The 27,633-nt window shown below is 40.6% G+C and overlaps 1 protein-coding gene across 2 annotated transcripts in view; it reads left to right on the top strand.

Moving 5' to 3' along the window:
* The window catches only part of CADM2 (cell adhesion molecule 2), a 354,958-nt gene that overhangs the window by 200,254 nt on the left and 127,071 nt on the right, over window positions 1–27,633 (top strand). For both annotated transcript variants that reach the window (XM_035116024.2, XM_060273644.1), the window contains exon 2: window positions 1,572–1,721. In XM_035116024.2, the coding sequence (XP_034971915.1) occupies window positions 1,572–1,721 (150 nt within the window). The remainder of the gene's footprint in view (window positions 1–1,571; window positions 1,722–27,633) is intronic.

Genomic DNA, 27,633 nt, shown 5'->3' on the forward strand with positions numbered 1-27,633 from the left:
GAGTGAACACAAGGGGTCATGCATTGTTCTCCTGCCTCTCATTTAATCCACACAACAGCCCTGTGAGGTAGTTGAGGCTAAGAGGCAGTGTGTGGCCGAAGGTCACCCATTGAGTTTCGTGGCTAAGTGGGGACTTGAACCCTGGTCTCCTAAATCCTAGACTAACACTGCTACACAACCTGTAACTCCATAGCGTTTGGGGGGTTCCCTGGGTCATTAAAAAGGCAGAGAAATCCAATCAAGCATTTGGAATGTGCTTTAAATGTGTTTCATTTTCTTCTGTGCATAATCCCCCATCAACCATTCGACTTTCATTTGTCTGGTTACCAGTGGATCCAGACAAAAATTGACCATTATTGTGCTCCTTCAGTACCTTTATCCATAAACTGCTTTCATACTCATATCAAACACAAAGTTATGACTGCTTTCATAGTTAGGTTTTACATATACTGTACTGCATCAACAGACACTGGGAAGCAAGGGCCATTTTTTAAAATGCTGGAAGAATGAGTGGAAAACGTGGAGAAGGAAAAATGTGTTTTATATGTGTTTTCAGTTTTAATTTTTTTAATTCTGGCTGGTGGATTTAATTATATTTAATATTTCATTATGTTACAGTGTTTTGAATGTGTTTTATTTATCAATGTTGTTTTACTGCATGTTGCCCTCTGCCTTGTGCTTCTTTTGGATTAAATACCGTAAATAATGCAGTATATGACACATTGTGTTTTTAATAGGTCAAAGGTGATATTCAATGTTATTCATACAGTACTTAGAGTATATTGTATTTTATCGTCTTCCCTGTGATGTTTGGATGAAGGGAAGGCAAAATAAATAAATAAATAAATAAATCTTTAAAAAGTGTAGACTCCGTCAAATAATACTTTCCATAAGTTTTCTTATCTTTGGCGATGGAACGTTTGCTGCCAGCGCAATGCAAATGCATGATTTCTGAATAGATACCGTACTTGCTCCAGCACAGGTGATTATCTTTTCGCATGGAGCTGGCTTCACCTACTCTGTGCTGAGTTCCACCACCCAAAGTCTCCTCCTTGTGTCACAGTAGTTGCTGGTTGCTTCTCTAATTTATCTCCAGTGTCCCCTCCTGCACTACTCTATATAAAGATGGCAGCTTAAAGAGCATAGGTGGAGCTTGCCACAATCACATGAATATTGTGATTCTTCATCATCCACAGACATGGTAAATAGTTCAGATATTGAGATTGTTTTCCCTGAATTGCTTATCTTTATGACAAGGATGGACATGCATTATAGGACAATACCAATGTTTCCTATGTTTATTTTTGCTGGAAATAAACTACTAAAACAACAACTACCCAATGCACAAGCCGCTGGGAGACTAAAGCCATTACTATTCCCCTATAAGTTTTAATGTAATGTTTTGTTTTGTTTATTAAATTCTATACTGCCCTTCATCCGTAGATCTCAGGGCAGTCCACAACATAACATTACATGATAAAAACCACAGAACCATTTTCATAGACACCCCTACGTATAATGTGTTGCAGTAATCTAACCTACATTATTTTTCTTATATATCCTCCCTGCAGGTAGCCAAGGGCAGTTTCCGCTCACACAGAATGTAACAGTTATCGAGGGTGAAACAGCAACGTTGACCTGTAGGGTTGATCAAAATGATAACACCTCCCTCCAGTGGTCAAATCCAGCTCAACAGACTCTGTACTTCGATGACAAGAAAGGTGAATATGCTTTGATTTCTAACTTACTTAAGTAATAAATAGTGTATTGATTAAAAAATTCTAAACTGCTTTAATAATGTCCTACAGTTTTTATTTATTTATTTGCCAAGAATTGCTCACTTATGCACCATTGTCAAATCCAGGAGTTTGTCCAGTGGAGTGAAACTGAGGGCCAGGGCCAAAACCAGACTTTATTTCACCTGGCTCAAAGACCCAGTTTGGAATACACACACCCAGTGGCCAGAGCCTCAATGGCACCCCTCTGGAGGCTTCAGTGAAGCAAAATACCCAGCTAGTGCTCCCCCTGTAGCTATGGCCCAGACTGAGGCATGCAAAGAAACGAAAGATAGATAAGTACTGTAATGTTAAAACTGGTGGTGGTGATTGCTCAAAAAATGTTGGGCTGAATGCTGTGAATCAGGCAAACACTGCGAGTGAAATCAGAAAAATGTAAAGATGTTGATGTTTGGACTATGTTAGTGCCTCTTGGTTCTGATTGCTAACTGACTTGTTTTTGCTCTGCTGTTGGGTTTTTGGGTATGGGCTGGGGAATCTGGGTCCCCAGTTTCCCATGACAGTCTAGTTTTCCTACACCAGTGTGGTGTAGTGGTTAAGAGTGGTAGACTCGTAATCTGGGGAACCGGGTTCGTGTCTCCGCTCCTCCACATGCAGCTGCTGGGTGACCTTGGGCTAGTCACACTTCTTTGAAGTCTCTCAGCCCCACCCACCTCACAGGGTGTCTGTTGTGGGGGAGGAGGGGAAAGGAGATTGTTAGCCGCTTTGAGACTCCTTCGGGTAGTGATAAAGCGGGATATCAAATCCAAACTCCTCCTCCTCCTCCTCCTCCTCCTCCTCCTCCTCCTCCTCCTCCTCCTCTTCTTCTTCCTGTCAACTTTTATTTTTCAAAACTATTTTCTAGCAGGCATGTGGGCATGCACTTGAGCTACTTGAAATGATCACCACCCTTGGTTCTGGAGGCTGTTCTTCAATCCCTGAGCAGTAGTATGGAGGAGCCAGGCTTACTCAAAACAGTGATGGTGTGTTTATGCCTCATGATAACGGCAGACAGCTGCCCTTATAGTGTGATGGCCAGTGATGGCGAGAAGGAGAGGGAGAAGGGGCCAAACTGACTGACTGCTTCAATATGGTGACAGTGCCTCTAAAAGTATGGCACCCAGCACCCACCTGATTGTGCTGTTTATTTGGCTGCCCACTCAGGGTTTGAAAGAATAGTTGAAGCAGCCATAGCCTATGAGCAGGTAGGAGCATGGTCTGGATCTTGATCCTATTGCTGTTGGTTGTATGTGTGTGCTCACCCATAGCACAAGAGAACAAATTTTTGTGTTGTCTATGTACTTATGTCCTGGATAAAATAATATGCATATGTGACTTGAACTCAATATGAAAATAATGATGCTGATCTGCATTTTTTATTGTTATAAGGATTACCATGATAAAGTATGGGCGGCTATTGAATACTTTTCTTGTATATTATTATATATTTAATTAGTTTATATTTTGGTTCACTTCTATTATCTATCTGCTCTATGTGTGTTTTTTAGTTTTCCTTTATCATCTGTCCACTTGGGGTTAGACATGAAGCTCATTATTCCCCATACAAAAATGGTTTCTATAGATACTTTAATTCCTTGACTTAAACCTGGTCAATAAATTCCATATAGAAATACCTTATTCTTCAATGAAAATATCAGATGGAATTACAGTGCTAAAATGCAGTTAATATTAAGCATTAATATACTTACAAATTTTTAGTCTGAGACACAATAATGCTTATACTTGGTGTGTGTGTCTGTGCTTCCAAATGGCAGTATGATTCATTAGAAATACAGAAAACATAAAATATCGAAAAAAGGAAAGTAATTCCACAGCCACTCTCCCAGAGGCTTTTTCTGTATTAAGACAGGAACAGATTACTGTATTGGATGAAACAATAGAAAGATGATGAAAGGAATATTTTAGCAGCTCAGTCCTATATTGATCTATATTCAGAAGTCCCACTGAGTTCAATAGAACTTACTCCCAGGTAAGCGTGCAATAGGATTACACTCAATGAATATCCTGAGGATTGCACAAAGGCAGTATAAGCTTCACTCAATAGCCTATCAAGATACAGTGTAAAGTTTGCAAACAGGGAAGATACGTTTCTGTTGCCCTTATTGAGAGAAATAGAAAACTTATCTGCTCCCAATCATTGATGTTTTCCTTAGGAGTTCCGCTCCTGATGAAGTCAGCACTGGCGCTGATGATGCCCTGTGTTTAAGGCTAGATGCAGCCCTTTCTCCTGAAGTCACAAACCCCCCTCTCATTCCGAATGTCCTCATTCCCCACACAGACAGTGTGGAGGCACAAATAGGATTTCCCCCCATTAGGCAGAGACCTAGAATACAAACAGTGGCTTGTTTTGTTTGAAGGGCTGTTGTAGGGTATTTCTAGAGTAGATGGCCAGTTATTCAGCAAAAGTGTTGCTTTACTTAATTTATGGGCAGCAGCAGAAATGGTGACAATGAACAGAGGAAGATTAAATTCATGACCTTCAGTATCATGGCATGAAATTGAAATACCCTAATCAAATTTCTCAGTTAGCGACATGCCATGTGTTACAGTGCAAAATAAAGTAAAGCCAGCAAAAATCTTATATGAAAACTCAGCATTTTGTAGCATTTGAATGTTATTTTTAGATAGGAAAGATGGTGTGGTAGTTAACAAATGAATTTGGAAAAGGAAAGGGCCATGTTCAAATATATTTTCATCTCATTCTCTCCAAGCACCTCATTCTTTGCATTTGTTCTGTGTTAACAGATTTAATTTTGCAGTACTTTCTGATATGACTTATCTCATGGAAAATTTGACTCTTCATCCAATCAAGTGGTGTATGTCAAGAATCATGGGCAGTTATATACCTTCTTTAACTTGTATATCTTATTTAATAGACTATATACTAGTATTTTTAAATGCCCTTAAAAAAAAAGTTTTGCAACTCATTAGCTGGTGTCCTGTATAGAGAATTTATTATGTTGATTCACGATTCTAGTCATTGATCATAATGGTACTCTTCAAAAATATATCAGCTTCCATATATTAGATCAGTGAGAAAAATATATTTCCAAAGTGCAATTCGAGAAAGAATATTAATTTAAGTAAGCACACACATAGAATTACATACAGTGAAAAATTAAAATATGCATTTGGATTGCAATAAAGCAGCCACATTGGCCAATGAGAATAATACCGAAATCCATATTAAGACAATATCTTTATTACCAACCAAACGTCACTAAATAGTATACAAACCTATTTTGTGCTGTTTGTTTGGCCTAATAAACATATTGTTCCAATATGGATTTTGGATTAAATTAACAGAATTCTAGTCTAGTATCCTGTTCTAATAACAGCCAAACAGATGCCTAAGGGAAGCCCACAAGGAGGCCTGGAGCGCAAGCTCATTCTGCTCCACTTTTTCTCCCCAGCTACTGTTATTCAAGTACTACACACACTCATTGTGACTACAGTCACACCTCTGGATAGGAATGCTGCGGGTTGAGTACAACATAGGCCACGTACGCGCCGAACCCGGAAGTAACGGAACGGGTTACGTCCAGGTTTGGCGGTTCGCACATGCGCAGAAGCATCGAATGACGTCATGTGCATGCACAGAAGCATCAAACCATGACCCGCGTGTGTGCAGAAGCACTGACGTGGGTTGCGTACTGCTCTAAACAGATCCCGTTCGCATCCAAAGGCACCACTGTATTAGCCAGAGTTAGCCTGATAATACAGTACTTTCAGGTGGTTGCCATATGCATCCAATGATTTGTCAATTTTAAATTTATCAACAAGGCCTAGAGATTAAGTTTCTTGTTATCACTATATCCCTCAGTTCCTCAGACTCCCTTCCTGTGCAAATTAGTTCAGACAAACAGCTCTGCCCTACAGGGTAGATGGGGAAAGAAATGGGGCTTTATTGTGCCTATAATTTTTAAGGTGAATAACTGTGCCCTAAATATTTACCAATACTCTGCTATGAAGTCAACAGACTAATTACCTTTCTATGGATCTTTTTATCACTCTAAAAATAAGGAGAAATTACAAAGCTGCTGAGGATAGCAGGAAAAAACCCTGTTTCTTTTAACAGCATGATGAAGAGTTTTCCTATGTACTTAACACAATGATGGTCTGAAAATGAAGGATAGGAGGTGAAAAGAGTAAAACACTGCTCTTTTGAGTTGAACCGTGGGGAATTTCTGAAAGATTTACAGCTGTATTGGCTCATTGCTTAATCAGAAGGCAGAGATATGTTCTCTGTGTGTGTTCGTTTCTCCTAATGAGAGAGACTATTAAACTAGCCCAAATGATATATCCCCCCCCCCCAAGTTTGGTATGAACGTCTTTCAAATGGATTCTATTTTATGTCTTCATTTTACTTCTCTGCATTTTCCTGTACTGATGACTTTTAGGTAATACTGTATATAGGAATGTGGCTCTGGTTAGCTGTGGATATTTCCTGTATTTATAATCATGGGAACATATAGGGTCTTATTGCAGATTAAATTATGCTCCTGATACACATCACCCCCCTTTTATTTATTTGATTTTTTTAAAAAAATTCCTTCCAAAGTATCAGTTTTTGCTTTCGTTCTCAGCTCTGAGAACTTAAGAAAAGGAAAACCTTGCCTGTGAGATTAAAAATCAGATCACCGTGTTGTCAGGATGTAATGAAGGGTGTTGAGAGAACCACACAGAATCCTTCCAGTCTTACTGAATAATGAAAGAATATCCAATCAGAAGTAAATTGATGTTATTATCATAATAAATAATTTTCACTATCTATGAAAAACATGTATACAACAGCTCTAATGCCACATGTTGTATCTGTGCTGGAAAAGCAAAAAGTAGATAAAAACAGGTGCAGGATGGGAAAAATGAAAACATAAATATGATTATTGTAGTTTAAAATTTAATAATAAGAGGCAATATGTATGTAATACTGCTACATTCATTCCCCCCCCTTTTCTTAACTGCTACCAGTAATTTCAAAAAATAATAATTTAAAATTCATTAAGGATCTACAGGAAACAGTGGTAGAAGTAAAAGATGTTAACTTATTAGCTTAAATACTGGAAGCGGTGTTCCATGTTTCTGTATATGTCACCTGTGATTATTTCTGCTTGTCCTACTTAAGCAATGTAAATAAAATAGCGCTTTCGTTTTCCTGTAAGGGACATAAAGCATGTTTTGTATCTTGGAGTGGGACAGAGACTGGGGAGTGAGGTTTCCACATGTACACACTTTCAGCAGCCATGAATACTGATTTCCCCATGAGAAAGATAGGCAGAGTAATCCTGTACACCAGGCATCCCCAAACTTCTGCCCTCCAGATATTTTGGACTAAAATTCCCATCATCCCGGACCACTGGTCCTCTTAGGTAGGGATCATGGGAGTTGTAGGCCAAAACATCTGGAGGGCCACAGTTTGGGGATGCCTGCTATACACTGATTAATTTAAGAACAGATAAATGCCACAGCTGTAATTTAAGTTGCTGTTGGTTGTTAGGTGGGGATATTGTTTAGGTGGGGGGAGATTGTTGCTGAATTTAATGTTTTATATCTTTATTTTAGATTTTATGTTTTATGTGGAAATTGTTCCAATTAATTTGTGCACTTTTTGATGCTTTGTTTATATACCCTCCAACATTGCTCAGTTGAAGATAGGGGCATTTCTCACTCCCCATAACTGACCGTCCTCAACCCCCCATTTTATAGCCCTCCCCCCACCCACCACCCACAGTGCATTTCATCATCATCATCATCATCATCATCATCATCATCATCATCATCTTATTTGTATGCTGCCTTTCCATAGTTAAAACAATGCTCAAAGCAGCTTACAGCATGACAAGATTTACATAAATACCAACATAACAAAAGTCATAATAAATAAAATGCATCAAAAAGTACAAAACCAAATGGAAAACAATTTCCACATAAATCATAAAATCTAAAACTAAGAATACAGCATGAATATCAATCACAATTTAAAATGACATAGATAAAAAATAAAAGCAATTGAAAAACAAAAAACAAAAACGGAGCCCTCTCTGCCCAGCACCAGCAGAAGCACTCCTTTATGGGGCCTGTCAGGCCCCACCCCAAGCCAGGTGAAGAGAAGCAGGGCAGGGCCCTTCAGGCTCCCAGCCGGTCAGTCCTGGGCCGTTTCCACCACCATTACACCAATGGGACACAGCACACACACCTTCCACCATCCAGAGAAAACCTCTTAATTCTGATTGACAAAAAGAGAAACACACATCAATAAATAAATGTTAGAAAAGGGCAATATTAAATGCAGACACACAAAGCATTTTTTAAAAAAACCCTTGCGCTCCGCTCCACTCCCCCTTTCTTTCCGCCCAGGGTAGCCCTGCCCTCTGCCTGCCCCTCAGAGCTGACACATCATGCAAGGCTGGGCCTTGGCAGCAGGAAGCTCTCCTATTATTCACCAACTCTTCAGCAGCAGCTATGAGGTGCCCAAGGAAGGAGACTGGCAGTAGCAGCCATGGAGAGGCAACAGGATTATATCTCACAGCCAGTCGGAACAAGCATCAGTATAATGGTTGAACACCTGTTGAACACCAGTCTGAAGAGGGAGAAGGAGGAGTGAGCCCATCTGCAGCTCATCTTCCTTCAGAGATATAGAGCAGAATGCACTGATGAGAACAGCTGGTTCCAGACCTCTTCAACAGAGCTCTCAGCAGTAGTGAGATGCTGGAAACAATGCCTGTGGTTCCTAGCTCTGTCTTGCTGCTTCCTGCTCTCCGTCTGGACTCTTGGCTCTGTGATCATCTGGGTTCCCTCACCACTAGACTGTGGGACTTCATAGGTGGATTCTGTTCTCAGGGATGTGTTCTTCAGAGATATCTAGCCCCTGCTTGCTTGGCAACGGGACTCGGACAGGGCTACATCTTCTTTCTTGAGCTCTGCGGTAGCAGCACTAGCAGGGGAAATAGTGACGTTCTGGGATCAAATCAGAAGCCAGGATGGCTGTTGTAATTCTGGGACTGTCCCTGGGAAAATAGGGACAATTGGAAGGGTATGTCTTTATTGTTTATGACTACTTTTCTTATGTTTGCAGTCAGTGTACTTTTTTTTACATGTTGTAAACTACCTAGGGCAGGCATCCCCAAACTTTGGCCCTCCAGATGTTTTGGACTACAGTTCCCATCTTCCCCGACCACTGGTCCTGTTAGCTAGGGATCATGGGAGTTGTAGGCCAAAACATCTGGAGGGCCGCAGTTTGGGGATGCCTGACCTAGAGCATAGTTTTAACTATGGAAAAGTGGCATACAAATAAAATGTTTGATCATTTGATTAATATACTCCTTACTTGCCAAAATAGCTTCTAAGTAGTTTATAAGTTATAAAATATGCCTGCACATAATTAAAATACACAATAAAACAATTTAGCTTCCATACCCCGGAAGCTTAGATGCAAGCCATTAATTGTTTCTGATTTGAATAAAATAGGAGGTTAACTGAGACTGCTTGCTTGCTTGCTTGCTTGCATGAAGGGATGAGCTGTGGGGTTTTATTCTGGCAGGTGAAAATCATGCATATCTCATTCTGCTAAGATGAGATTTGATCATGCAAAATTGACCATTGTCTGGCCATGGATTGGCTCTGGAATATGTAGTGCAAAATGGAAAGGCAGGTGCTTTTGAAAATATAAGTGCTATACTTTTTTATTTGCAAGCATAATAAAAACTTTTAAAGGCAACAATGACAGCTCGTACTTTTTAATCTTAAAGAACATACAAAGCATTTTAGGATATATAAGAAATATATTTCCTGTTATATAAGAATTTTTTAACAAGGCTATCCAAAGTCCCTAATCCAGTAAGCTCTTGGAATGGTTTCCTTGAGTCTGGGGTGGTTGTCTCATTTGGTCATCGCACCACATGTAAGAAATGAAAGGTTGCCAAGCATTATAGGAGGATAAAGGGTCTGTTTTGCCCCTGGGCACTTTGACTTGAAATGTCAGTTAATGTGGTTTCTTAGGTATAACATAGGAAAGAATGGGAAGTAGTTGGAGTTCTGTTCCTAGCTTGAAATGCCCTGTTAGGCAACAGGAGTATCCCAAATGTCAGTTATTAATTAATGGTTATCATAACATAACAATGACATGTTATATTTAATTGATGAGTCATACTCTAGGAGTAGGAATCTCTTCAAAGGTTTAAACATTAAGGCCCTCTTTCTGTGGAAGCACTTTAGTACTGCATGTCAATCCTTTTGTCTTCTGAGGTAATGACTTGAATCTTATTCAGAGTGTGTCACCCAGTGCATAATTATCTTTGCGTTACTATTCAAAAACAGAATGTGGTTGATTTCGTTTAACTTGACAGCCATGTTTCTTTGGCTCAATAAATGTTATCAGGCATTCTTTGGCTGCTTCTATTGCATCAGCTTTAATTAGTTTTTGATTGCTGTTAATTTCACAGCCTTTCTGTTTAATAAATTGCATCAAAAATGCTTTAGTTTTTGTTGCATCAACTTTAATTAGTTTTGTGCATTGCTTACTTGATTTTATTTGGTCTCTTTGAAGGGACATGTCCCCCCTTCCTTTCCCAGCATCTTATTCCTTATATATTTCCATGATGATATATATGGTGTCAGTGATGAATAGAGCTAATTGAGTCCTTCTCTAATGACAGCACACATGTAATTTAATTTTGTTTATTTATTGAAGTTATATACTGCCCTATACCCAGCAGTCTCAGGCAAGTTCACAGAATAAAATCAAGATCTAAAACCACAAAATACATAATTAAAATAAAAACAACCCAATTGGCCCCTCAAAAAAGCACATTTTAAAAGGACATAGGATATAAATCAGATCAACCAAATCCCTATATAATTGGGATATAGATGGCTCTATGAAATAAAAGATGGCAACTTATGTTTTACCATCTTCCTCAGCATTCAGTAAATATTCCAGTTTTTAAAGTGATCACACTACCATTCTAGACACTTGGACAACAATGTATCCCCAGTTTTTTAGTCCTGGGCAAAACTTTTTGCAGTTCGGACAGAGTGTTTTTTCTTCCTTTCTCTGCAATAATGTATCTGAGGTTAGGGTGGCTGATTTCTTCCTTTGGTGCTGTTATCTAGTTACATTTATTTATTGCATATTTACAAACAACTTGGATTAAGGTATTGAGGAGATGCTCAACAAATTTGCAGATGGTACCAAACTCAGAGGTGTAGCCAATGCCTCAGAAGGCAGAATCAGAATTCAAGTTGACCTTAACTGATTGGAGAACTGGGCCCAAACTAACAAAATGAATTTCAACAGGGACAAACGCCAGGTTCTATACTTAGGCAGGAAGAATCAGCTGCATCAATATAAGATGGGGATGTTTCGCTTCCCTGTAGTACATGTGAAAAAGGTCTAGGGGTCTTAGTAGAAAACAAGCTTAACATGAATTAACATGAATGGGATGCAGTAGCAAAAAACAAGCAAAGAAAGAAAAACACTAATGCTTTTCTAGGCTACGTAAATCATACAAAAATATAATGTCCAGATCAATGGAAGTAACAGTACCACTCTATTCTGCCTCAGTCCAACCACAGCTGGAATATGTTCAGCGAAGTGCAACGAATATGATCAAGGGTCTAGAAACCAAGCCTTATGAGAAATGGTTGAAGGAAGTGGGTATGTTTAGCCTGGTAAAGAGAAGACTGAGAAGAGTTATAACAGCCATCTTCAGATATCTAAAAGGTTGTTATATGGTGGATGGAGCAAGCTTGCTTTCTCCTTCTCCGGAGGCTAGGACCCAGACCAATGGAGTTAAGTTACAAGAGAGGAGATTCTGACTAAACATCAGGAAGAACTTTCTAACAGTAAGAGTTGTTCAACAGTGGGACAGACTCCCATGGATGGTGGTGGATTCTCCTGCCTTGGAGGTTTTTAAGCAGAGGCTGGGTGGTCATCTGTCATGCATGATCTAGCTGAGATTCCTGCATTGCAGGGGGTTGAACCAGATGACCCTCTGGATCCTTTCGAACGTTACAGTTCTATGATTTATATCCCACCTTTCCTTCAAGGAGCTCAAGGTGGCATACAAGATTCTATGCTTCCCCATTTTTATCCTCACAACAAACCTGTGAGGTAGGGTTAGGCTGAGAGTGAGTGACTGGCCCAAGGTGAACATCATGGACAAGTGGGCACTTGAACCCTGGTTTCCCAAGTCCTAGTCCAGCACTTAAACCACTATGCAACACTGTCAGTTCCCTAATTTTCCCTACTCTGTTATCCACAGAATCAGAAGGCATTTTTTGTAGAGAGAGAGAAAAGGTATTGAAAACCTCAGCATTTTCCTTTCATTCATCGCTGCCATTATATATGAATGTCGCTATGTAAATAACGATGAAGTAGTGACTGTCAACTATTGTTTGTTATGCTTGGGATGCCCAGGTGCTTCAGGCTCAAATTCAGCCAAAGTTATAGTAGTGAAAACTGACAGAATCATTGCAGGCTCTAGCATTTTCATCCCACAAATGAACTGAAGATGGTTGGAATGCTTTGCATTGTAATTCTTCTAGGCTACTGGCCATCTAGTAGGTAAATGGGTTTAATGTTATGATGTATTAAGGAATGCAATGCCAATTATAAATGCTAGTAGATAAGTGGTATATAAGTGGGATGCAGGTGGCACTGTGGGTTAAACCACAGAGCCTAGGGCTTGCCAATCAGAAGGTCGGCAGTTCAAATCCCCGCAACGGGGTGAGTTCCCTTTGCTCGGTCCCTGCTCCTGCCAACCTAGCAGTTCAAAAGCACAAAGTGCAAATAGATAAATAGGTACTGCTCCGGCGGGAAGGTAAACGGTGTTTCCGTGCACTGCTCTGGTTCAGCAGAAGCGGCTTAGTCATGCGGGATACACGACCCGGAAGCTGTCTGCAGACAAACGCTGGCTCCCTCGGCCTATAGAGTGAGATGAGTGTGCAACCCCAGAGTTGTCCGCGACTGGACCTAACTGTCAGGGGTCCCTTTACATTTACCTTTAAGTGGTATATAAATGCTAGTAGTTAAGTGGTATATAATACAAAAATATAGTAAAATAAAAATGTTAGTCACTTGAAAGACACAAATAAATGACAGGAGTGGAACAGAAACAATATTGTATCTAGTTCAAAATCCATACTATAAGTACTACTTATAGTGCAACGCTATACATGTCTACTCAGAAGTAAACCCCATTGAATATTATGGTACTTACCCACAGGGATATGCATATAGCAGCCTCCTCTGACCTGGTGCCCTCTAAATGTTTTAGACTACAACTCCCATCAGCCCTGACCATTGGCTACATTGGCTGGGGATGGTAGGAGTTGCAGTCCAAAACGTTTAGAGGCACCAGATGGGGTTGGGCTGCTTGATTCAAGATTGGGTGTTCAGCCTGTCTTGCATGGGCTGCACTCACCTTGAAATATTATGTCCATAGTTGGGGGGGGGGACCTTGATCTGGTGCTTTTGCTGGATGTGAGGTAGCATTGGTATTAAGCGATTCCCAGGTTTGACTGTGTACAATGTACTGTACAATTTATACATAGAAAAGCAAGAGAGATAATATTTACCCCCAAGTCCATCCACTGATTCCATAGCTGAATAGGCAATTGTTCCTCAGTTCACAAAGCCTAGGCAAGACCTGTACACGGCATCTATGTCACTCCTTTTACTGTGTCTTGTAAATGCCAAATTGTCCATTTTATTGCACAATATAAACACATTCTCAGCTTTGATATCACATCCAACTTCAAGTCCACTTCCATAGTAAGACACAAGGTGAGGCTGATTTGCAATGCCCATGAAAGTTTCTCTGCCTCATTTAACAACTACAAGCTAAATACATTCTGGCTTCTCTTCAGGAAAAAGCCGCAGCGCCTTTCATTTCATCTCTATGAGAAAGGGGCCTAGTGAGTATGTTCCTTTCCATATATTAAACAGAAGCAATGGCCTGTTACTGAGGGTTCCAACCATATTCTTAGCCTGCACCTCATATTAGCAACTAGAACATAAAATAGTTATATATATATTTATTTCATTTTTTAAGATGTGAAAGTCTTCAGGCTGCAGTCTCCTTCCTCACCTTAAACTTTGGGGTTGTTTTTTTTACTTTTAAAATGGCTCAAAAACTGGCATTTTTGTTCTAAACATTTGGAAGATTATCATTTCCCTTTTCACAGTTTACATGCTTTGGCACTAACCTTTATGCTTTGGCACTAACCTTTGATTACCTTAAAACATATGGTAATATATATCTTGTTTATGCTTCAGGCTGTGTTTTAAATGTGTGGCTTGCTGCAGTACAAGCAGCATGTTTAGCTTCATAATCTCTGTATACATTATTTGTTTTCTTTGTTCTTATTTAGGTATTCCTTTAATTCAGCTTTGACAGCCTTTAAGTATGTCAGACTTGCTAGTAATCACTCTCCAGCCCAAGGCCAAATGCTGCAAAGCACAGGTCTGCAGATGTGAAGTAAAATTAAGGGTACTCAGTATTTCCAAACAAGCTGTGACTATACTATTGAATGGTTTTTTAAAAATAATTTTAGCTAAACGTTGCAGTCTTAAGCATGCTAATTTGTCCACAAACTTTCTATACAAAAGATAGCATAGCATAAGGCTATTTATTGCATTGCATGGCCAAACTCTGAGACCATCATAATACAAATTTTGTAAATGCTAAGTGAAATATTTGTGGATGTAGTACAAATACATCCACAAGGAATTACTAATGCAAAGATAATCCAAAAACCTATAGTAGTTTTACAGCTGAAATTTTACAGCTGAAATTGAAATTGTAAGTACAAAGAACAAATTTTGAATCGTTGTAAATAAACATTTTTATGACAGGTTACTAGAAATTGAGGGGATATTGGGGGGTCATCTGCAATGCAGGATTCAAGTGCTTTGCTTCTTACAGATGGCTATCCAGTCTCTGCTTAAATATGTTTAGTAAAGGAGAGCCTAAGTCAGTTTCACTGTTTCACAAATCTTGCCATCAGGATGTTTCTCCAATATTTAGCTGATATCTGCTTCCTTGAAAATTCTATCAACTAGTTTTAGTCCGTCCCTCTGGAGCAACAGAGAACAAGTGCTCGATCTTCTGCACACCAGACTGTAAGAATTTGCAGACAGCTGCCATGTCTCCAGACTACACATGCCCAGCACTTTCAAGCTCTCCTCCAAACCCCTCACCATTCTAGTCTTCCTTTTTTGGACCTGCTCCAGTTTGGTTCAACCACACCTGGATCCAATTAACCATATTGTATCACTATCCAAATCTGGTGCTGTCACCACTTAGGTTCTGCAGAGTGACAGAGCTACCACCATATCCAGAGCCTGGTGACTCACAGTGGCAGTGGGACATGGGGGACACAGACTGGGACACATCCCTGCACCAACTTCAGGCTGATGCAACAGTCAAGCCCAGATCAGTCCCTGTGCCAACCAGTGCAGCTATTAGAATAGTTTGGGATACAGAAGATCCTCTAACCAACTGATGGATTGCATAGCTGCCAAGTACCCCGTTTTCCCCATGAAACCCCCGTTTTTACTTACCTTTTCCTGGTGGTCTCCCGTATCACTTCATCTCCCGTTTTTCTCCATTGTTTTCTCCTGCCGGCGGCCATTTTTTTCTTTCCGATTTGCCCTTCTATGGGCACCAAAAATGGCCGCCGCCGGCTTCAAAAGTCGCATCTACGCATGTCCGGAAGTGCATAGACGCGACTTCCGGTGTCGGCGGTGGCCATTTTTGGTGCCCATAGATGGGCGGAGTGACACCGGAAGTTGCGTGACGCACTTCCTGACATGCGTACAAGCAACTTTTGAAGGCGGCGGCAGCCATTTTTGGTGCCCATAGAAGGGCAAAGTGACACCGGAAGTTATCGCAGTCCGGTACTTGGAAGGTAAGATGGATTGTTCCTGGACCAGCTCAGCTCCACCACTGTTCCCTGGTGGCCCTTACGCCCACATGTGTGTTTCACAGGCAGAAGGCAAGCTCTGTGCCAGTGATGCAAGTGCCAGCTGTGATGACAGCTGGTGAGCTAGCAGAAGCAATCCAAACACCACATAGCCCAGCATGTGGGGAGGAGTTGGCTTGAAGCCTACCTCATATTTTACCATGAATCCAAGGAAAGACTTGTTGAATGCTTGCTGAAATCAAAGACATACTATGTCCACAGACCTCCCGTGATCTATGAAATTAGTAACTATTAAAAGGGAAAAATAATGTCAGTAAAATTTAAGTGGTGGAGGGTAGCTGAAGATCTTGGTCTTTATCTTGTTGGGCAGTGATGAGTCTCCTTTGCTGTGGCATGGTTGTAGACAAAACTGCCTGTGATACCAATGACAGCATGCAAGAATTCATCAACAAGCTTAGTTTTATCATCATCATCATCATTTATTAAGCTTGTATTTTTTTATTGCCAAGGCTAAAGTTGTAGCAGATTTGCATGAGTTCATGCAGCTATGCTGAAGAATGTTTCTTCTCTAGTAAAAGAATGTGGGGCTTTTGAATAACAGGTAATATATTCTATGGCAGTGGTTCCCAACAGGTGGTCCGGGGACCCCCAGGGGTCCGCGAGCTATGCCAGAGGGGTCCTCAAGATGCTATTAGAATAAAAAAATATATTAAATATATTTCGTATGATAACAGATTTTTTGTTTTGGCCACTTCCTGCATGAGCAGAGTCTAGCACAAAACTAGAATTAGATAGAGGCAGTAGTTCTGCTGTATGCCGTTAGGTAGTGCTTTACAAACACTACTGTTTTGCAAAGAGGCAGCGCGCGCATTCTACTAACGCTCACCTCCCCAAGATGTTTGCGCGCGTCAGCTTCATTTGTGCACTACTGCGCAGGTACCCTGTCTTCTCCATTCCCCTCCCTCCTCCCTGGGGGTCCTTGTCACAATAATGGGGGTCCTTGTCACAATAGCGGCTCGATGAGGGGTCCTCGAGAAAATTTTGTTGGGAACCCCTGTTCTATGGGAAGAAAATGGAAAACATGGAGGCCTGAAGGCTTTTGTTCTCTATTCAGAAGCAATTTCAGAGTGACAGAAGATGGAAGACTTATGGCTTTGCATATATGGGAAAAAGTAGACTTTTGTACCCAAGTGATAAAAGCTTTCAACCTCCTCAATTTGTTTATTTTCTAGACTGTTAACTTTTCTACTTCATGACCCATCATCTTTCAGTTCCCTCCTTCCATATTTGACCACTGCTACCACTCCCCCTAAGGGACCCAGGTGGCGCTGTGGGTTAAACCACAGAGTCTAGGGCTTGCTGATCAGAAGGCTGGCAGTTTGAATCCCTGCAATGGGGTGAGCTCCCGTTGCTCGGTCCCAGCTCCTGCCCCCCTAGCAGTTCGAAAGCACATCAAAGTGCAAGTAGATAAATAGGGACCGCTCCGGCGGGAAGGTAAACGATGTTTCCATGTGCTGCTCTGGTTTGCCAGAAGCAGCTTTGTCATGCTGGCCACATGACCTGGAAGCTATACGCCGGCTCCCTCGGCCTATAGAGCAAGATGAGCGCCGCAACCCCAGAGTCGGACACGACTGGACCTGATGGTCAGGGGGCCCTTTACCTTTACCTTACCACTCCCCCTAATTATCTCCTCTTCTTTGGAAGATGCTGGTTAGCCCAGAGTATCTGAGTTCCAGTTTGCTCCTGTCACTCCAAGTAAATTTCCCTCTGATTCCTCTCTTTCTTATCCATGTTGTTAAGGGCTTCTCTGTCCCCTGCATTTCTGATACTATTATTAATATTGTTTAGCATTCTTTTAATCCTAACCCAATCATCACCCTGTAAAGTAGGTATTATTACTTCTAATTAGGAAAGAATAACAACAGCATCAACTCTACAGAGATAAAAAGTATATTTAATTCTTACCTCATCTTGAATGCCAATGTTTTTTCAAGGGAAAAATAACTTTGTGTTTTGAAGATTTAAATTAAAATCAATGTGGAAAAAGAATACGGGTGAATTTAAATCTTGTTCTGGTTTGGGGAGTATGTTGGGGCACCAGGATGGGGTTTATATACAAACCATTTTCTGGTCGTCCCTTTCTGATCCCACTGCTGAAGCTCTGGTGTTGGTTGGGCCACGCAAATTGACACCTGATGATCTCCAACATTGGAACTTTGTTGGAGAACAATCCTATGTATTCTATAGCTCTGGGATGCCATCCCAGCTGCCATAGGATTGATCCCTAAAGTTTCTAAACAGACTTGCTAGGTGGTTTGTTTGTTTGTTTGTTTGTTTAAGACTCCTCTCTCACTCACACACACACACACAATGTTCATATATCAATCAAACTACATGTTCATATTCATTTTATGTGGCATATATTCTTGGAACCTCTGCATGCTGCCTCATGATGCCCTTCCTGTGTTGATTTTGTTATTTTGATCTATATTTATAATTTTTAGTTGATGGTTGCTGAACAATAAAGGGATGCTGGTAGTGATCCTCATGTGGTTACTAATAAATGCTCACTGGCATTCAGATTGGCAAATAACTTTAGCACCTGTAGACCAATTTTCAGCTTCCTCACCTTGTGGAAGAGAATTCCACAAACCTATTCTGTGCTGCAAGGGTGAATGTTTTCTTCTGTCAGCATGTTTCCCACAGAGCATATTCTGTATGAAACATGTCTTATCTTAATCCTGTTAAACATCTGGGCAGCAGCTTTATGTGATGTCATATGCACACCCACTCATGTGTTGCGATGTGGCAGGAGTTTAATGAAAATAAGCCATGTCTCTGGCACTGCTGCCCATAAGAGATGTACAATCTGAACACTTACCTTTTGTGTGTGTGTGTATCATGGAGGATATTGGGGCTTAGTGTTGTTGCTGTTGTCACAATGTTGGTGCTTTGGGCAGAACAGGAGAGCCTGTAAGGTGTTTCCATTGCCTAAATACAGTAGCACCTCTGATTACGAACTTAATTCGTTTAAGTTCGCAACCGGGAGCAGCTACGTCCGGGATAGCAGAGCTCGTAACCCAAAGCGTGCACAACCAGAAGTGTTCGTAACCAGAGGTACAATTGTAGTTACCATTTGTAGTTGAGATTTTTGAGGCAGGGGTCTACATACAGTATCTCCTGTCAGGAGGCTATTTAGTTTCAATTTCATAGCTTGTTTGTAGCTCTTCCATGACTTCACAACTTTAATGCTCCCAGTGGTATCCAATATAGAATTTTCTGCTATAATAAGCTTACTCTTGAGGTCTGTGTTGTTCTCTTCAGAAAGGAGAAGTGGAAAGCATTTCCATCTTCCCAGGAGTTAGTCATTATTGCCGCCGTGTTTTATGGTCCTTCACATTTGATCATAGTAGGCTTTAGTCAGACATAAGCTCATAAGCTGAGTTTAGATATAATGGCTTGCAGTTTGGTAGAAATATTTTCCCTGAAAAGCTAGAGCCCTAACATCTAGAATTTGAGAAAAGAAGCACTGGTGGTTATCTTAGAGGAGCACCATAATAGATGGGGCAGAGGGAAAGAGACCAGAAGAGAATTTCTCTCCCAGAACTGGGCACCACAGTTCAAGAAGGATACTGACAAGCTGGAACGTGTCTAGAGGAGGGCAACCAAAATGGTCAAAGGCCTGGAAACAATGCCTTATGAGGAACGGCTTAGGGAGCTGGGTATGTTTAGCCTGGAGAAGAGAAGGTTAAGGGGTGATATGATAGCCATGTTCAAATCTATAAAAGGATGCCATATAGAAGAGGGTGAAAAGTTGTTTTCCGCTGCTAAAGACAAGCGGACATGGAGCAATGGATTCAAGCTACAAGAAATAAGATTCCACCTAAACATTAGGAAGAACTTCCTGACAGTAAGAGCTGTTCGACAGTGGAGTTTGCTGCCAATGAGTGTGGTGGAGTCTCTTTCTTTGGAGGTCTTTAAGTGGAGGCTTGACAGCCATCTGTCAGGAATGCTTTGATGGTGTTTCCTGCTTGGCAGGGGGTTGGACTGGATGGCCATTGTGGTCTCTTCCAAGTCTACCGTGTTTCTCATATTATAAGACATGTCTTATATTTATTTTTTCCTCAAAAAAACACACTATGACTTATTTTCAAGGGGTGTCTTATTTTTTCCCTCCTCCTCCTGCCGCGGCCGGCATTGCTGCTGCGCCTATCACTATGTCTTATTTTCGGGGTATGGCTTATATTCCTTGAATGCTTAAAAATCCTGCTATGGCTTATTTTATGGGTATGTCTTAAAATATGAGAAACAGGGTATGATTCTATGAAATGGGGAACCTGTGGCTCTCTGTATGTTCATAAGAACATCCATATTGGATCAGATCAAAGGTACATCTATCCTACCATCCTTTTTTCACAGAGGCCAAATGAATGCTCATGGGAAGCCCACAAGCAGGACATGAGTACAGCAACCAATGGGAGAGTCCCTAATACTACACATTAAAACTGCTCCCTTCACATCGTAATTCTTCTCTATTTATGGGGCCAATTTACAAACACTTTATTTTTCTGTGTGAATGAATGCATGGTAAATGTAGCACAGGAACAATCACACCACCACCATTATGCAGGTCTTTTTCTCACTGACACTAAAACGGAATGGTAGTTGCAGAGGAAAAAGAAAATCATATATTTCTAACTCTTCAATACAATATGTATTTGCATAATCCCATCTTTAAAAAAACAGTGCAAAGATATGAGGGGCATGATATGTCTCTTTAAAGATCAATACACTAAGACTTGTCTGTTCAGCAATGAGATGTATTTTTGTGGTGTACTTTAGACTGCCAAATTTGAGTGTGGGGAACTGACATTTAAACCTCTGTTCAGCTTCAAAATACCTGACTGGTGGCTACGGGGGAATTAATTTCCCAGTCTCCAATATACAATTGTGAAGCTAAATGCTTCTCAGAGTTCCTTCAGTGAAGTGTTGGATGCAAATGTAACAGTTAAATAAAATAATAATAAAATCGCACAATTGCTCTATGGAACTCACCTCTACAGGACATGGAAGCATGAATATTTTAGAAACTTTATTGCCCTTGTCTGTTGAAGCTGTCTGAATGTCTCAAAGTCAAACTAGAATATAGAGATGTTATAATGAATCTGCCTTTCTAATTTATTTTGCATACAGCAGCCCTTTTAGCCTCTGCAGTTACTTCCATTTCCCTCATTTGCCTGGTGAAAATTGCCCTCCTAAAATTTCTGTTTATCCCCATTACCTAAAACATAACATGTTCAAATATGATTTTCCTAACAGTTCAAATAGTAGGAAATCCAAGCAAGGGAAGCATAGTCACACAGGTACACCCTACTGAGCACCTGGTAGTATTTGGATAATTTTTTTAATAAAAAAGTTGGAGGTGCTTTCATGCATAACTGTAATCATGCTTAGTTTGGTCCTAATTCTCACTTTCCACTAAACTAAATGTTGTTTCATTTTTTAGCATTTCTTGGTATATGAACCTAGAAATGAAAACTGAAGGCTAATGAAATCTTAATTTCTAGCTGCCCAATTCACTGAAGGGGTAGTTTAACATCAAATAAACAGTACTAAAATACTGTAGCAGCAATATATGTCAAAACATATAATACCAAGTCATATTAAAATTACTCTATTCCAAGTTAACCTTCGATATTAAATATGCAAAGCAAATAGAAGGTCTTTCTATACTTTCTATGCTTCTGGAAAATGCTCTGGTTCAGAGTTTGGCAAGTCTCCAGTGGAAGTGAATTCCACAGCTGCGTTGTTGTAACAGAAAACAAGACTGATTTACATATTTGTTTTAAAAATCTTCAGGGTTTAAAAAAATATTTGTAGCAAAAATATATTTCAGTGTTTGGAAAAGCCCCATTTCCCTTAATTTGAACTGATGTTTTAAAAATTATAAATAGACAAAAATATGTACTTATTCCCAAGGGAGGAAGAAAAAACTCACCACTTCAGGCTTTAATTACTACTCAAGAGCTCATTAAAAGCTTAGCCAAAAGGAGAGTATCCCTCTCTCTCTTTGTTGTTGTAAAAGAGCAATTTGAAAATACGGCTTTTGACACCACCTATGACTTTTATTACCATTCCAAATTATATGCAGTCCAAGTTTAAAGCAGTTTAAAATGCCACACGTTGTAAGAAATTACAGCTACTGCCAAGTTCATATTTAATTTTTCTTTAACAACTGGTATTTTTATAGCATGATTCTTTAAATTAGCATTTAACAAACGAATTAAACATTGGATGTATCTGAAAGAGCACTCAAATGAGCCCTAACATTATTTGCTAAATTTTAATTGACTGTCTTATTCCAACCATCAAATGCCATCACAATAATGTTAAATAAGAACACTTTATCAGAAAACAACAGCTATAGGTGCTTTAAGGCTGTCTTTTTCTTTTCAGAGAACCATAGAATTGTAAAGTTGGAAGCGTCCCCAAAGGCCATCTTGTCCAACCCCCTGCAATGCAGGAATCTCAACTAAAGCATCCATGACAGGTGGCCATCCAATCTCTGCTTAAAAACCTCCAAGGAAGGAGAGTCCACCACCTCCTCTTTTTAGTGATCTGGTTGCCCACTCTGATGCCTTTCTGGCTGAAGCATGAGATAATAAAGAATGAATGAATGAATGGATGGGATGAATGAATGAAACTGATATGATTACTAGCCAGATAGCATTAATACACTACAGTGTACATATATTCTTGCAATAACTGAGTTCAGAAATGATTCTGAACTTACGTTTCTAGCTCTAATCTGCAACGCCTCACCCCAAAACAAGGAACACAACTGCCAAAGGTCTCCATGTCTGATGAAGAACTGGAACTTGCATCTTTGGTTTTGCTGAAGGCTTTTGTTTTCATATTAGAGTGGTACACAAGGCAAGTCACAGGTTGCAAGGATCAGCTGTTATATGAGAGATCAAAGGCACCAACAAGCAACAGGTGCCCTGCACCTTCCTTTCAAAGGGTGGGGTGGCCACAACATTAAGTGTGGCTGGTGGCTAGAGTTCTAAGACAGGACAAGCAAGCAGGCATTCCTTCTAGTGAGCTGGCAGTGGCTAGGTTAGGTTTGTGCATGCTGACATCTCCATGTCCTAGGAGATGGATGTTGGGTGAGTGCTAGCTTGGCATCATATTTTCTCTTGGCCGCCACCAACATCTCCTGGTCCCCTAGATCTAACTTCCCAAGCTCCCTCTACTTCTCATTGGAGCCTGACTACCTTCTTCAATGACACCTCCACAGGACACAGGACATCACAGACAAGACTTAACGTTTAAAAAACGTATCTCCTCTTTTGTAGGTTCATAGGGTCCAATTTGAATCCTCCTAGGTGGGGGGCAATCCTGCCCTCTCCAGACTGGCGGTCAGATCAAGACAGACCCCTCAACCCCATTGCAGACTCACCATAGAGTTCCTTGATGCTGTTTCAAGGTCCACTTGGTGTTGTTGCTACTTATGGTCTCTGTCCACGGTGCTCTGGAGCATGACAGACATGAGAAACGGATGCAGGATAAAAACAGCCTACCCTGGTGCCTTATACTAAGGATTTATGGCCATGTTGTTACTGTTATGTTCCATGATCTGGCCTCTGATGAGAAGTGGCCCCTGCCCTCCAGGAACCACAGGAATAGAAATTCACGGTCAAAATTTCTGTTTCCCCCCAGAGGTTCCTGGAGGACAGTCCTGGTATGGGATACAAGAGAGTTGTAGTACATATATGTGGAAGAGGAGTAGGGTCATGGACTGACTACCTGCTGAAGTACTTTTCCCCCAAAGACTGTGTTGAGTGAGGCCCTTCTAGTGTTTGGCAAATGTGTGCATGGAGGCCCATTTGGCGGCCCTGCAAATGTCCAGAATGGGGAAGTTTCTTTTAAATGTGGAACATGTGGCTGCTCCCCTAAGGAAGTGAGCTGTCAGTCCCCCTGTGGGAATTCTGCTTAATCTGAGTCATGGGGCAGCCCCAAGTGTATGCCTATGGTTGGACCCATAATCAGTGTTCTCTTTCTTGATGCCATTATTTGGCATTTCTAAGGAGGTCAAAAGTACACAATAAGTCCTTCTGCTATTATTGTAAGTTCTGCCTATTATTTCATGTAAACTCATTTACATATAAGTAGGAGAAAAATCAGTTATCTGTGAGATATACTCCCAATACCAACCCATTAGTATTTTATGGTGGTCTGGCTTCCTGTGAGATTAGTGCAAACATTATCTGTATTACTAATGAAAATCATTTCAGTTTTCTATTACCGCTAATCGAGTCAATAACCAGCTTTTATTTCATGTAGAAGAAAACAATTTGTTCAAAGAACTACAACTCCCAAAATGACTTGCAGAGATAATGAACTCTTTATAACAGAGGGGTGACCACTTAGCTATCAAGTAAATACTGTATTTGATGTATGATGAAGACAAAGATCAAATATTTAGGCAATCAGTGGCCCTGTAAATCCTTGCTGTGAGGCCTATTGGCTCTCATCCACTCATTCTACTTCAGCTGGACTAATGGAGTGGCTGTAATCAAAGCTATTAATGGCACAGTACAATATCTGCAGGGTTACAGATTGCTTTAAAATGTACGATACTCCATATTCATTACAAGAGCAAAATACAAAAGTGCTCATTCTTTTCCTAGCTATCAGCATGCCTTTAAATTCAAGCCACTATTCTGTGGACAGAACAGGATTTGAAATTCCCCAGCAGTTATTTTTAAGCATTGCTTTGTTATGGAAATGCATTAAATGAAAGTCATTGTCCCACGTTTGATTTTGACATAAATAATTCTAAGACTGGACAAAGGTCGGTTCCAGCTGGGTGATATTATGCAGCTACAGGAAGATAAAAATCCTGTAAAAGTACATAAGTTCAAGGTCTTCTGTGCATGCCCAGCTCACTACACCCCACCACCCAGATCCTGGCTGTTACAGTATATAGTATATTTTTCTCTTCCCCCCCCCCCCCCCCGCAACTTTAAAATAGTAGCTGATGTATATAGGAAAGGTATAGATAGTTGTTGTATTGTGAAGTGCATGAGTGGTTCAGGTTTCACTGCTGGTTGCCGGAATGTAAAAATGTGCTTTTGGGGGGTGGGGGTGGGGGCTTAGGTCCTTTTGGTCATGCAGTTCACATCAAGATGGGGTTTTGTTCAGGTCTTATATGAAACCATTTCCCCAAAAGTTAAATTTAATGTGCAAATATAAACTAGATATTGGGTGTTTTACTCCATAATTCCCAAGTTCTAAGTTATTCAGTGGTGTTCGTATATATTACAATTTCCCTTTATGGGTGTATAGGAATATAGGAACACATCTATGTTAATGTACTGGATAACAATTGCTCATATTTGCCCCATAAGCCTATATTGTACATCTGGGAAGCAAAGAGTAACAGTGATTAAACACAGTCTTTTCTATGGTGGTTCTGAAACTATGGAACTTCTTTTACTAAAGATCACTGCGACTTCATTAGGCACCAGGCAAAGTCCATATCATTCATGCTTTATTTGAATGCTATTTTGTTAGGACTTTTAAAACAATGGAAAAGCTGAGTATAGATTCCTTTTGTGGAAGAAGATTCTGTGGCCTTTGGTTCAATATTTAAACCATAGTTAAATTAAACTATGGTTTAAGTGTGAACATGCAGTGTTGGTACATTCTGCTGAAATGGCGAGAACTTTGTTTCTCCCCTGCCAAAAAAACCCAGCCATGGTTTTGCTTAACGTTACATCTGAATTACTGTATGCTCCAATTGTTGTTTGAGGACTTGGTATAAGATAGCTTCCTGTGTGTTGGTGGCAAAAAAGGCAGTGTTCTGTGCCTTCCTAAAGGAATGGTTTGTTAAGGGAAATTTCAGAGACAATAGAATTGGGTAAATTTATATACATCAGAGGGAATAAACAAACAGGAAGATTCTCTAGAAAGACATTTGCAGCTGTTGCGCTTATAAAGAATAGATACAACATGGAAACTTTCAATGATCTAAAAATAGAAACTTTCAATGATGCCCTCGGCCTTAGTCTGTTAGACTGGCCAAAGGTGAAAGTGAGGCCAGCATCTTACCTTTGGAGGCAGCAGCAGAAAAACGAAAGGGCATCAGAGGAAGGGAGGGAAGGAAAGAGGGACAGAGGCCAGTGTTGCCTGCCACACCCCTTACCATCATTCAAAGCAACCCAGGGTGCCATGGTACACTGGTTGAAAGCTACTGATCTAAATTAAATTTGATTAGAGATAGAAAAGGATGGAGAGAGAGAGAGAGAGAGAGAGAGAGAGAGATCAGTGCCTTTTATTTAGCTAAACTACGGCTTTCTAAATATGGGTGTCTGTACAGTATACCAATGTAGAATCTATTTTAAGATTCTTTTAGTTGCAAACTTTCAATGCATAAACATAGCCTCACACTGTAGGAATGATCTCTCTCTCTCTCTCTCTCTCTCTCTCTCTCTCTCTCTCTATATATATATATATATATATATATATATATATATATATATATATATATATATCACACCCTCTAGTAAAGAGCCTTTAGCTTAGCGAAAGCTGAATACAGCAAATAAAAAGGTAAATGTATTCAGGTCACATCTTTCATTCACATATTTTACTTGTATAGTGCCCTCAGAAAGGCCAGGTGGCTGAAATGTTGGCAGGCTCCTGCACCTGAAATTATAATGAAATGCTGTGTTATTATCTGAAATATGTGAGTTGAATGTCATTTTTTTAACCTGCTGTTGTGTTCACCGGCTAGACAGCTTTTGTATATTACTTAAGCAATAAGACATGGTAGGGTGTACGTTACTGAACCTTAGTTCAACTTGTTTACTGTGTCACGTTGCCAAGGAACAAATAATTTCAGCCACTGAAATGATGCACTAACAGCAATGCAGTGCTCCACTATTAAATATCTTAATGCTATTAAAACATAGTCAGAAAACTGAATAGCTAATTTGTCAAGTTGATGATGCAGTGCCTGTACATTACAAGAAAATTATTATATAAACGTGACATATTAGAATTCATGAGGAGACAAATAAAAGGCAACTAGCACAGAAAACTGGTGCAAAATTTGAAATAATGATAGCTGCTACTACCGGTAGCAACTCTATGTTTCCTGTACTATTTGTATTCTTACTTCTACATAATTGCAGTATAAACCGCTGCATCTATAGAGGCTTACTTATAGGACACTTAAAGCTATGCAACTGCTGTTTTTCTTTTCTTTTTTAAAATTATAAATGCAACTATTCATGTTTGTCAGTTCTCTATGGGTTTATTCCCAACTGCTTAGATAGCACCTGTGACCCAGAACTCACATGGGATGGATAACTGATCTGATTCTTCTCTTCAGATGCAACAAAAGAGGGTCTTGGGTGACCATGAGTACAAGAAGAAGCAGCTAGACACATGGGCAACTTTTTTATAAATTTTAACAGCTGAACAAAGCAGGGGCGTACCCAGGATGAAAACTAGGGGGGGGGGGCAAGGCAAGCCATGGTCGTTAAGGGGTGAGGGGGCGCCAGGATCAGCCCAAAATCGGGCTATTCCTCCCCCTACTCGACCGGCAGGGGTGAGGGGGTGCCAGGATCAGCCCGAAATCTGGCTGCTCCGACCCCTTCTCCCCCTCCACGATTGGCAGGGGCGAGGGGGCACCAGGATCAGCCCACAATCGGGCTGCTCCGACCCCCTCCTCCCCCTCCACGATCGGCAGGGGCGAGGGGGTGCCAGGATCAGCCTGAAATCGGGCTGTTCCGATCCCCTCCTCCCCCTCCATGATCGCCGGGGCGGGTGGAAGGAAAACCAGCCCCACAGCAAGCCAGGGAGAAGGGAGACGTCCCTTCTAGCCGGCTGGCTGTGGGGCGGG

Source organism: Zootoca vivipara, chromosome 4, assembly GCF_963506605.1.
Source record: "Zootoca vivipara chromosome 4, rZooViv1.1, whole genome shotgun sequence".
Taxonomy (NCBI): domain Eukaryota; kingdom Metazoa; phylum Chordata; class Lepidosauria; order Squamata; family Lacertidae; genus Zootoca; species Zootoca vivipara.